Below are 12558 nucleotides of genomic sequence, written 5' to 3'. Positions count from 1 at the left end.
AATACATGTTATCATTTTGTACAGGCAGTTAATAACATCAAAATGTGTCACAATAATTCATATCACCAAACATACACAGGCAGTCAGCAAAATCATATATACACATGCAGTCAGTATAACTTCACATCGACACAGGCAGTCAATGACAAAATATACACAGGCAGTCAATGGCATCAAACATACACGATTACAGAATATGCCATTTAGAGTTCGTCATCACTGTCCTGTGTGTCGTATCCGACAATATAGTCCGCATCGTTTTCACAGTCCGTTCCACACAAGCAAAGGTCAGTCAAATTGATTGGCAAATCGAATTGGTCGAATGGTCGATCGAATCGAATTCGATGAATCGAATCGAATTGGTCGAATGGTCGAATCGAATTGGTCGGAATTGGCAAATGTAAACATTGATTTTCAGATTTTCCATGTAATAACGTTTCCAAAAATGTATAGGTTTGCTAATCTACCATGATTTTGAACGAAAAAACGTAGTGAACCTGACTATTGTGCTAAAGACGGTCAATTCTCGCAGCGGTTGTGCACTGGGCAAGTGCAATTAATACGTGTAAAAATCTTGCATTTCATACTTTTAATGGTACAAATTTGAGTAGGGAATATGACGATATTCGTGTGTGTAAGCATACGTTCGTTGACAAAAGTTTTGAAGTCTTGGTTCGCGAGATCAGTTGTAGATGAGAAGCGAACGTTGAACGATCTCTTCGCTAAATTTGCCAGTGGAGAATTTGACGATGGAGATGACATTGGTGATGGATACCAAACAACGAAAGTAAGTTGGCGTCGTGATATAGCGTAAATATTTATTAAAGCCATATCAAGACATACATTTTCTAGTGTTCTTGTTTTTTGTTTTTGTTTTTGTTTTTTTTGTTTTTTGTATTCTGAATCGAGGCTCGTGAAAGAGCTAAAATAAGAGTTTTTTTTGAAAAGAGTTTTTTGAAGAAAGAGTTTGAACTTTCAGTTTGAACTGAGTTTATGAGAACTGACTGAGAACTGAGTTTCAGTTCAGTTTGAACTGAAGTTTGAAAGTTTGAGAAAGAGTTTGAAGAGAAAGAGTTTGAAAAGAGTTTGAACAAAGAGTTTTGAAAAGAGAAAAGAGTAAGAATTGAAAGAGTTTTTAAATACTTGGTGCATTAAAAAAATCCATATGTAGCTGTAACGCTATACTTGGATGGCCTAGTACTAGTGTAGTTTCGTGTATTCTGAAGTGTGAATACAGTCAGGCCATAGTCCTACCCTATGATGTAGGTTTAATGGTGGGAGGTGGGAGTACAACGCGGGTCTCTCAGTGAGAAGCTAGGTATCTAGGCCCTGTTGTAGTTAATAAAGTAGGCCTAGATTTCTGCAGTATTGATTTTTCATTTATTTCGTCAAAGAAAATACAATCACAAAAAAAATTAACAAAAAAATTCTTAGAAAAAAATAGCAAAAAAAAAGAAAATAGTATATAGTAAGGGCCTCCCTCCTTTTTCAAAAAAGTCCGGAGAAACTTTTTTTTTTTTAACTTGGCCGTATCAAATTGGAGATTAGTCACCTATCTTGAATGTCACATTATAATTGCAGGATTGCTTTAAGAGCCATGTCTTTGTGTCCCCATGCCTTGCTCCGCACTCCCTGCCTGTCTGTTCTCCTGAGCCAAGGAAACTGCAGACATCCTGTGCAGTCCGGCACAGCGGCTTTTCTCCAGCTGCACTGCGTGCTTTGCTGATGGGCAGCAATGCTCTGTGCCCGTGTTTGACATCACCCGCCCAACCCCGCTCTGCGACGAGCACGCCAAAAAGATGGTGGCTGCACCCCGCACCCTTCCAGGCTGCCTCTCAGCACCTCCAGCTTAACTTTGGTCCTCAATTGTTTTTGTTTGGTAGCACTGTTGCACTTCCATTTAAAGCCTTTTAAAATTATCTGGAGTAGTTAGTTTGTGGTGACATACGAGAGCGGGGTCTGATTTGGTAACTTTGCTGATAATATTGGAACTTAGACAAACTAATGCTACTGGAGGCTCCGCTAAGACCCATGCATACGATATTGAAACTCAACAGTCGATGACATCTTGCGGCTACTCCCTCTCCTTCCAAGGATAATTTTTTGAGGGGAGATTCTGGACGGAAAATGCACCATCATCATTACCACCACCATCACCACCATCACCATAACCGTCTTCACCCGACGGCTTCCCGCAAACCACGCAAGAAGTCTAAGATGCCAGCATTCAGCAAAAAACACAAAAAGAAAAAGCGGCGCGTGGTGTCTGCGACTCGACCACAGAAACCCGTCCCGCCAGCTGAACCGCTAGGAAATCTCTCGCTGCCGTCCATTTTGCCTCATGTACCTGCGGATCGGTCAAGGTATGCGCTGACCAGAGGAGCCACTGAGAGCAATTTGTTAGACAGACGTATTTTGTCAATCTGTGTCCTCAAGGTGAGATGCAAAGCTTACATTACGATGTGTTTGCATTGCACGCGATTAATTTTTAATGCAATGTTATCCTCAAAGGATATTTCCGCTATGGACACCTACACTGTGCCTCACTTTGCCTTGAACCTGGTCTGCTTAATTGTTTCTGCAGTTCGAAGTTGCAAGGAATGAGACCAAAGTGAAATCTCAGCCTTTTTATTTATTTTTCAGTCCCCAAGCTGGTGATCTTCGGGTGGAAGACCTTCCGTCGGACCTCACAGACGATCTGTCGAATGACTTGGAACTAAACCAGGAAGATCTGGAGGAGTTGCATGTCGATCTCCACGATTTTGATTTGTTTGAAGGTTGTGATTAACTTCTAAACCCCTTGCACTTCAATTGTGTCATTGTGAACCAGTTTGTAGGCTGTGACTGATTAAAATGAATATTTGGCGATAGTAAGATGCAAGGTGTGACTCCACCTTTCCGTGATTGTTTACGTGTTGCATCTCACATTGATGTGTGGTGATTCTGCCATGTGGTGTAGGTAAAAATGGTGAATTGTTACCGACGAAGGAAGAGGCGGAGGCATTGGAGCGTGTGTTGGCCGAAGCATCCTGTGAAGTTACATCCCTTGAACGCTTCGGAGATGATCTGAGCACACTGAACTCTGACCTTCATGACCTCCTCAATGGTGACATTGCTTCGGACTCATTTTCTGGTCTTGATCTGGAGCCAGGAATCCTGCAAGAAGCTGGAGCTGGGGGCTTGCTATCGGCAACATTCCAGACTGTGCCGCCAGTTAGTATGCCCACGTTGTTGCCCGCTGTTACACTTGAGCAGTCAGTAAGGCAGTCTGCACAGCAGTACGTGCCGCCTAGTCTGCAGTCTGTGCTTCTCAGTGCAGGGCGACTCCCCAACAAGTCCGTGGCATTCTTACCGACAGGTTACGGCATCGAAACAGTCACTACGTTGGACACTAATTCTACTGGAAACTACCAGCAGCCAATTTTGGAAGAGTCAGTCACCACTATCCGTACCACAGATGTGGCCTCGTCCCACAGACCCTTATGGCCTCCCCTTGGCCTGGCCGAGGCTAGTGATTATGGAACGCCGCCGCGACAACTCCATGGGCAGGATGAGTCTTTGTTGCAGTCGATCTCCCAGCCCAGTGCATCGTTCCAAGGCTCAGCTGGCATAGCTAAAACGTTTGGGGCATTGCAGGTGTCAGCCAGTGTGGCTTCCTTACCATCTGCAGCCATTCCTGATGATCAGGAGTTGGCAGCAGGTAACGTTACGTTGGCGATTGCTTCCCCGGCACAGCAGCCAAAAGGCATTGCAGATGGCAATGGCACAAGTTGGGGCCCTCAGGGTGCATCAGAGGCATCTCGGTCAAAATTGCCACAGTTCAGCACTGTGTTTGGGGTACAACTGACAGCCACTCGGGGTGGAATCCCCAAAGACGCCCAGCCCCTACGCTCCGTCGTACTGCCTGCTTCTCCGCCTGACGATTCCGCCTCTGGAATTCAGCCCGTCTCTCTGCACAGCGGAGAGTTGTGAACCCATTCACGATTTTGGCTGCGGCACCAAAGCTGCGTGCACGCACGGGAAAACTGTTTTGGAAGATGTGATTTTTAAATTCCAGGGTGCTTTGCTGTGGCAAGAGTCAAGTGGTTTATTGTATCATCATTCAGGGATGGACTGAAGGTCTAAAATGCTGTGCGCATCAGTAATTTGGACACAAAGTGACATGGTGGTTGGTTTTCCTTTGCTGTTCCACCTGACACCTTTGGCTATTGGTGACAAACATCCTGATGGGCAAATTATGGTTTTGTCTCAGTGAGATGATGATGACCCTGCAGTTAAATTATTTTGCAGAGCTGCCAAATGTTTAAATTAAAATGTTATATAAGTAGTCCTATGGTCCAGTTTTATGAATTTCTTCCTGTACCATTTTCACCTTTTCTACCCAATGTCCTACTGCCTTATGACCAAGTGCATATTTTAATTTTGAATACCACAGTTCTTTGTACACTATTTATTTTCCATTTCCTGTACAACTTTTCCATCGGTAAAATTTTCTCTGCTAAGAGCCCAGATTCTGATCAGCTGTGTTCAATACTGATGATGAGAGGCGATATTAAAATCTCCAACAATTGCAAATAATTAAACTTTACAATAACCCCCATAACCCCAAATCAAAGAAAGATTCAGTTATACCATTCTTCCACCACAAATTTCCAAATGAGTGCCGGTTACAATTAGTCCAAGCTTGAAACTACCTATTACCCCATTACAAGCCACAACCAGAATGACATCAGTTTAGAATAGTTTTTCTCACTACTGGATGGGCTAGTATGCATTTGAGTCAACTCTACAGTCTACACATCAATGCCTAGCTTGTTCCAGACTCTGGTCCACACCTGGCGAGTGTCTCCGGCCTCTGGTCTGCGCCCGATGAGTGTTTCCAGATCTGGTCCACACCCGGCAAGTGTTACTGGACTCAGGCCCGGGCCTGACTATTGTTTCCGGACCCTGAACCGTGCCTTGCAAGGGTTTCCGGACCCTGACCAGTTGCCCAGCAAGGGTTTGGGGACTCTGGTCAGGGCCTGGCAAGTGTTGCCGGACTCTCGGGCCCGGGCCTGACTATTGTTTCTGGAGTCTCTGACCCATGCCTGACTATTGCTTCTGGAGTCTCTGACCCACGCCTGACTATTGTTTCCGGACTCTTCCCCATGCCCGGCAAGGGTTTCCGGACTCTTCCCCGTGCCGGGCAAGGGTTTCCGGACTCTTCCCCGTGCCGGGCAAGGGTTTCCGGACTCTTCCCCGTGCCGGGCAAGGGTTTCCGGACTCTTCCCCGTGCCGGGCAAGGGTTTCCGGACTCTTCCCCGTGCCGGGCAAGGGTTTCCGGACTCTTCCCCGTGCCGGGCAAGGGTTTCCGGACTCTTCCCCGTGCCCGGCAAGGGTTTCCGGACTCTTCCCCGTGCCCGGCAAGGGTTTCCGGACTCTTCCCCGTGCCCGGCAAGGGTTTCCGGACTCTTACCCGTGCCCGGCAAGGGTTTCCGGACTCTTCCCCGTGCCCGGCAAGGGTTTCCGGACTCTTCCCCGTGCCCGGCAGGGGTTTCCGGACTCTTCCCCGTGCCCGGCAAGGGTTTCCGGACTCTTCCCCGTGCCCGGCCAGGGTTTCCGGACTCTTCCCCGTGCCCGGCAAGGGTTTCCGGACTCTTCCCCGTGCCCGGCAAGGGTTTCCGGACTCTTCCCCGTGCCCGGCAAGGGTTTCCGGACTCTTCCCCGTGCCCGGCAAGGGTTTCCGGACTCTTCCCCGTGCCCGGCAAGGGTTTCCGGACTCTTCCCCGTGCCCGGCAAGGGTTTCCGGACTCTTCCCCGTGCCGGGCAAGGGTTTCCGGACTCTTCCCCGTGCCCGGCAAGGGTTTCCGGACTCTACCCCGTGCCCGGCAAGGGTTTCCGGACTCTGCCCCGTGCCCGGCAATGGTTTCCGGACTCTGCCCCGTGCCCGGCAAGGGTTTCCGGACTCTGCCCCGTGCCCGGCAAGGGTTTCCAGACTTCGGCCTGCACCCAGCGAGGGTTTCCTGATTCTCTGGCCCGACTGGCGAGGGTTTCCAGACTCCCTGGCCATGACTGGTGAGGGTTTCTGGACTCCCTGGTCTGCACCCAGCTAGTGTTTCCCAATTCTCTGGTTGCACCTGGCTAGTTCAGATTATCCGATAGAAATGAGGTATTGGATTACTTGGAGTGCTGCTACCCAAACTCCATAATTGTTTTCCATCTTTTGTTTGAGTTATCAATGGATTAAAGTGAATCATAAAGCTTTTGTGGAAGTTGGATACTTAAGCGTCCTAAAGTATGTACACACAAAGGAATTGGCATGCATATCTAGTTTTAGAACGAGTTGTAAGATTGGGGATTTTTATTTTTTGTACTCTTCTACTCCACCTGACACAGGTTAACTCACAGATGTTCAGTTTATGGACATGGTTTATTCAGGACCATTAATCCAACTGTGATGGCAATCAGCATTCATCAAATTTAAACCAGAGAACCCTTGAATCAGTGCGAGCAGCCCTAAGCCACGTCGTCTGTTCCACGGAGCAAGATGCTGTATGGTGAGCGAAACACGTGGGCGCAAGGTACAGAACTGTGGAACGTGGGTTTCGTAAGAGTATTGGTATCGAATAACGTAAAACAGGACAAACCTAAAGCCATTCAATTTTTATAAGGTGGAACAAATCCAAACCGAATAACTGCAGGGTTTTCTCACTTGTCACCTCAACCCAAGGCCTTTTTGGAGTACATGTTGCTCCAAAATGGAGCTTTCCTCAAAGCTACCTCCATCACTGGCTGTGTGACAACCACACATGTCCATCCTGCGATGCTCTTGCTGTACACAACTGGTCAAAATGCCACTCCCCAACTCGCCCCTTTGTATAATACCATGACTAACATTTAAATACGTTTAGCTTAAAGAAAACCTTTTGAAGGGGCATGTCAAGGTGTTTTATGTACTTCTCATCCAAGTTTACAATCTGTGTAAAGGATTTTCATTATGTACAAATTCTGTAACATCTGTATATAAAGTGAAATAAATATAAAGATGATACAAGTTTTAACCAACGTGATTTCAACTGCTGCGAGGAATAGACAATGTAGCTCTGAGCGGACAAGTTACCAACATAAGAGGAAGCGGATCAATTTTATTACAGAACCAGGAGAGGGTTAAAGGAGCAAGTCAAAAGAAAATTTCCATCATCCCTGCAGCATAGCGAATGATGGAGACTCGAGCACACACACCGCAATGGAAGTGTATGGTTTGTGTTGTTGGTGCCAGTGTTGGTCTACAGTGACTCCTTGACTGTGTGCACGCCCTTGGTCACCGCACGGACACACTTGGCCATTGTGAGAGAGGCACGACTAATGGCATCTGGTGGGGAGAAAAGCAGAGCCTCAGGGAAATTTCAGGGATGCAATGAAAGCCCGTGGAGAATTGTACCAGGTTTTGAGGACGTGTTAGGCCATAAGTAGGCTTAGTGTTACATTTACATTAAACAATTAATGGGTGAAGCATGGACGTGCTGAAAAAATGTCTGCAACCCGGTCATAGGCAAGTGTTGTCATCACTTGATGAACCACTGCCAGGGCCTGGTTAACATTACTTTTCTGAGACTTCACTCAACAGGGGAAAGCATGAGGGAATGGGGCAAACACTTGCCTGTCATATAAAAATCCTTCAGCATTAGCTGTGGAGGGCTCAGTGGAGTACTCAACAACTGATGGTTTTCAAGCTGAAAGCACAGGGGAAACAAGCCTGGGTAATCAGCATTTAAAACGTTGAGCCCCCTGCCCCAGAGAACCCAACAAATGATTGTTACATTGTTGGTATAGTTTGATGTGCATTGCTATTCCACGAAAATTTCCACACCTTGTGGAGGAGTGACGACTACCTGTCCAGGATTGGTTCTTAGCCATGGACACATTCACCACTTTTTGAGTGCACCATAGCTCAGATGAAGAGCAGACAGGAATCCAATCAACACCTCACTGTACCCCCATACTCGTTTTGTCACAATGCAAAGTAACATGCATTTCATGAATTGCTAAAGGTCGGTGTTTTCGAGTTCCCCTCTCTGACTAACGATGCAGGCAAACCAAGTTCAAATCAAATAAGTGGCAATTGTGTGAAAGGTCTTTTCGCTGCATGTCATTTCCGTACAAACACCTCCATGAACATCAGAAAACGCATGTGCACATGCACATACTTGGTGCGTATGATATACCAGTCTCCGCAAGCTAGGCCAGGAGGAGTTACAGAAAACAGCATTAGCGTTTGCCATATATATATATATATATATAAAAATTTTTTTTTTTTTAAAATAATTAATATATATATATATCTCTCTCTCTCCTGTGATTCTTCCAGAAGCTTGGACCTGATCAGAAATCGCATGATAAAGTCAAATGCGCGAGATGTTTAGCTGATAGTTTGTGGTAAAATGAGCACGATGGTGACCTTAAGTTACGTGAAAAAGTAAGTACACCCCATGTAAAGTTTTGACTTTTTCAACATATTTCAACATACAGCTATTTGATCTTCATTTCAACAATATTGATAAATAAAGGTGATATAATATAACAAATATCATGAAACATTTACATTTTGTAGTCCAGTGTATAATTTAAATAAACATAAATGCAAATTTCACACGTGGAAAAAGTAAGTACACCCCATGAAATGTTTTAAAAATCTTTTTAACATATGTGGACATATCAATATTTGATCTTCATTTAAACAGTATCTACAGATAAAGGTGATCCAATTGAACAAAAAACAATGAAAGATTGACTTTGCAATAATTTATTCAACAAAAAATTGTTGCACAGCTCGTTTCAAATCCCCCCACAACATCTCGATGGGATTTAGATCCGGGCTTTGACTTGGCCATTCCAGAACCCTCCATTTCTTTCTTTTCAACCATTCCTTGGTGGATTTACTGGTATGTTTAGGGTCATTGTCATGTTGCAAGGTCTACCTTCGGTTGAGCTTCAACTTTCCGACAGATGGCCTCACATTATCCTCAAGAACCCTCTGGTACAATGAAGAATTCATAGTGGATTCTATGATGGTGAGCTGCCCAGGCCCTGATGCAGCAAAGCTGCCCCAAACCATAATATGTCCACTACCATGCTTTACAGTTGGTATCAGGTTCTTGTGGTCAAATGCTGTCTTTGTTTTTTGCCAAACATGTCTTCTGGTACTGTGGCCAAATAGCTCTACCTTTGACTCATCTATCCAGAGCACATTGTTCCAGAAGTGCTGGTCTTTGCCGAGGTGTTCGTTGGCAAACTTTAGTCTTGCCCTGATGTTCTTTCTGGACAGCAAAGGTTTCCTCCTGGCACACCTCCCATGTTGATCAAATTTGTGCAACCTCTTTCTAATGGTGGACTCGTGCACTTTGACATCAACAGTGGCAAGAGCTACCTGTAGGTCCCGTGATGACATTCTGGGGTTCTTAGAGACTTCTTTCAGCATCTTGCGGTCTGCTCTCGGGTTGAACTTGCTGGGGCGACCTGGCCTGAACAAGTTGGCAGTTGTTTGGAATCTTCTCCACTTGTAGATGATCTTCCGGACAGTCGAATGATTGATTTCAAATTGTTTGGAGATCTTTTTAAATCCCTTCCCAGACTCGTAGGCATCTCTAACCTTCTTTCTGAAGGCCTCAGAGAGCTCTTTTGATCTAGGCATGATGATGCCGCACACTTCAACAACAAAGAGCAAACCATACGAAATGTCTGAGGTTTAAATAAGACAGGTGCCTTCAAGATCCTCTCTAACGATGTTCTCATCATTTGCACCTGAGCTGGTGCACCTGATTCTAATTTTTGTTATTTGAAGTAGTGATAAATGTAGGGGTGTACTTACTTTTTCCACATGTGAAATTTGCATTTATGTTTGTTTAAATTATACAATGGACTACAAAATGTAAATGTTTCATGATATTTGTTATATTATATCACCTTTATCTATCAATATTGTTGAAATGAAGATCAAATAGCTGTGTGTTGAAATATGTTGAAAAAGTCAAAACTTTACATGGGGTGTACTTACTTTTTCACGTGACTGTATAGGTGTGCAGAACAATGCACGAGGACTAGATGTTCCACTGCAGAATGTGTGTACTGGTGTAAAAGAGAACTCTCACCTTGGCAAGATCGTGGTTCTGCTGGAAGAAGTTGGCCTTTTCGCATTCGTTGTAGCGAATCAATGTGGGTGATACCTCAGCGAGCCGTTGCCGCACGCCTTCCAGGCTACTGTAGGGCAAAGCCACGTCTGCAACCTGCGGAAAATGGCCATTCTGATGTACCCTTCTGCGCGTGCTCCAAATCAAAGGTGAAGTCTAAATTGCTGCAATATTTTCCTGGGAAAATGATGCTCAGGACATAGGTGCTGACCTCAGACAGGGCGCGTATAATCTTCCAGTCCTCACGTGCCAGGCCAGGAGGGGTTATGGCAACCAGAGTTTGCTGTGCTCGGCCCTCCGTGTTCACATACGTTGCTTGCTTCTCAGTGTACGCCGCCCCAGGGAAAATCACGTCGGCGATGGGGGCTCCCACATCTCCGTGGTGGCCTGGTCGACAAGGTCAAGGAGAATGATGCAGATGATTAAAGGGAGACAAGACTCTCGGCAATGACGTCACAAGATCGTATTTGGCAATTACACAAAACTTGGAATTCTTAAATAGCGTGTGCGTGAGCACACAAAAAAAGTGCACCCACAAATTGGCAACTTTTACAGTCCTCGGCCTGCCTAATGGCCTAAAACCACATGGGATACCGACAAGAATAACGACCGAATGCAATCAATATTGCGAAGGCTCATGTAGATAATTAAGGTACTAATTATTTTAAAGGCAAAGATTTTCAAGTTTGTTTGATTTATAACAAGCCTAGAATTAAAGTTTAAAAAATATCCTCATGCCCATTTAAGTTTGGGATGACGTAGTCAGGTTAAGAAATAATCGTTTACTTTATGCACAATGATTCAGAGGGAGATAGATGCCAGTGCTGCAAAATGGACGTTACAGCCAGAATGTAAAATGGATTAAATTTAGATTTTTTTTTTTGTCACTGATCTACCTACACATAATACCCCATAATGTCAAAGTGGAATTTTTTTATTTTTCGAAATGTTTACAAAATAATTAAAAGTGAAAACCTGAAATATCTTGAGTCAATAAGTATTCGATTCCTTTGCGATGACACTCCAAATTGAGCTCAGGCACATCTAATTTCCTTTGATCATCCTTGAAATGTCTACAACTTGAATGGAATACACCTGTGGCCAATTCAATTGATTGGACATGATTTAGAAAGAAACACACCTTTCTATACAAGGTCCCATAGTTGACGGTGCACGTCAGAGCAGAAACTCTACCATGAAGTCCAAGGAACTGTCCGTATAACTCAGAGATAGAATTGTGAGGAGACATAGATCTGGGGAAGGGTATAAAACAATTTCTACAGTGTTGAAGGTTCCCAAGAGCACAGTGAGCTCCATCATTAGGAAATTAACAGAATATGGAACTACCCAGACTCTTCCTAGAGCTGGCCGTCCAAGCAAACTGAGCAAATGGGCAAGGACCTTGATCAGGGAGGAGACCAAGAACCCAATAACCACTGACAGAACTACAGAGTTCCTCTGCTTTGATGGGAGAACCTGCTGGAAGGACAACAGTCTTTGCAGAACTTCAAAATCTAGGTTTTAAGGGAGAGTGGCCAGACGGAAGCCACTCCTGAGAAAAAGTCACATGACGACACACCTGGAGTTTGCAAAAAGTCACGTGAAAGACAGAGCATGAGGCAAAATATCCGGTGGTCTGATGAGACGAAAATTGAACAATGGCCTAAATGCAAAGCACTACGTCTGGTGTAAACCCAAGCACAGCTCATCACCCATTTAACACCATCACAACCGTGAGGCATACTGATGGCAGCATCATGCTATGTGGATGCTTTTCAGCGGCAGGGACTGGGAGCCTTGTAAGGATAGTGGGAACAATGAATCGAGCCAGACAAATCCTTGAGGAGAACTTGCTTCAGAGTGCAAAAGACCTTAGACCGCAGCAAATATCTACGTTCCAACAGAACAATGACCCCAAGCATGCAGCCAAAGCAACACTGGAATGGTTTCAGAACAAGACCATGAAAGTCCTTAAATGGCCCAACCAAATCCTAGACTTGAAGACTGCTGTTCACCGACGCTCCCCATCCAACTTGACAGCTTGAGCAAATGTGCAAGGAAGAATCATACTAAGATACGCAATTTGATGTGTCTGTCTGTCTTTCTGTCTGTCTGACGATTTTTGATGACAATACATTCGGTTCGCTACTCATCCAATCTCGACTAAACTTGACAGGAGGACTATGAGTCACACGATGAAGGTTGTAGCAAATTAATTTGCCCCCCTCCCCAAGGAGTTTTCTCCACCACTGTGGTCGCATGTTGAGGTGTATATCTGTGTTAATATAGCTTTATCAGGACGTTTTTCCAAGGACACTTGTAATGACAAAAGCAAAATATTAATGTTATTGGGGAAAACAATATTATTAGTAATATCCCATCTCCCCAAGGG

The 12558-nt window shown here is 44.9% G+C and overlaps 2 protein-coding genes across 3 annotated transcripts in view; one reads left to right on the top strand and one right to left on the bottom strand.

The window, feature by feature from the left end:
* INO80D (INO80 complex subunit D) overlaps positions 1 to 4504 on the top strand; it is a 36980-nt gene extending 32476 nt beyond the window's left edge. Inside the window, exons 7-10 of the mRNA XM_068122716.2 lie at positions 1669 to 1802; positions 2095 to 2363; positions 2644 to 2777; positions 2960 to 4504. Of these exons, the coding sequence (XP_067978817.1) occupies positions 1669 to 1802; positions 2095 to 2363; positions 2644 to 2777; positions 2960 to 3972 (1550 nt within the window). The 3' untranslated portion in view covers positions 3973 to 4504. The remainder of the gene's footprint in view (positions 1 to 1668; positions 1803 to 2094; positions 2364 to 2643; positions 2778 to 2959) is intronic.
* A 1886-nt stretch (positions 4505 to 6390) lies between these two features.
* Positions 6391 to 12558, bottom strand: part of NDUFS1 (NADH:ubiquinone oxidoreductase core subunit S1) — a 50192-nt gene continuing 44024 nt past the window's right edge. For both annotated transcript variants that reach the window (XM_068122722.2, XM_068122721.2), the window contains exons 16-19: positions 10378 to 10553; positions 10128 to 10262; positions 7640 to 7712; positions 6391 to 7351 (exon numbers count right to left, since the gene is read on the bottom strand). In XM_068122722.2, the coding sequence (XP_067978823.1) occupies positions 7266 to 7351; positions 7640 to 7712; positions 10128 to 10262; positions 10378 to 10553 (470 nt within the window). In that variant the 3' untranslated portion in view covers positions 6391 to 7265. The remainder of the gene's footprint in view (positions 7352 to 7639; positions 7713 to 10127; positions 10263 to 10377; positions 10554 to 12558) is intronic.

This window comes from Myxine glutinosa, chromosome 7 (genome assembly GCF_964187855.1).
Source record: "Myxine glutinosa chromosome 7, kmMyxGlut1.1, whole genome shotgun sequence".
Lineage (NCBI taxonomy): Eukaryota > Metazoa > Chordata > Myxini > Myxiniformes > Myxinidae > Myxine > Myxine glutinosa.
This window is presented reverse-complemented; position numbering and strand designations above follow the sequence as displayed.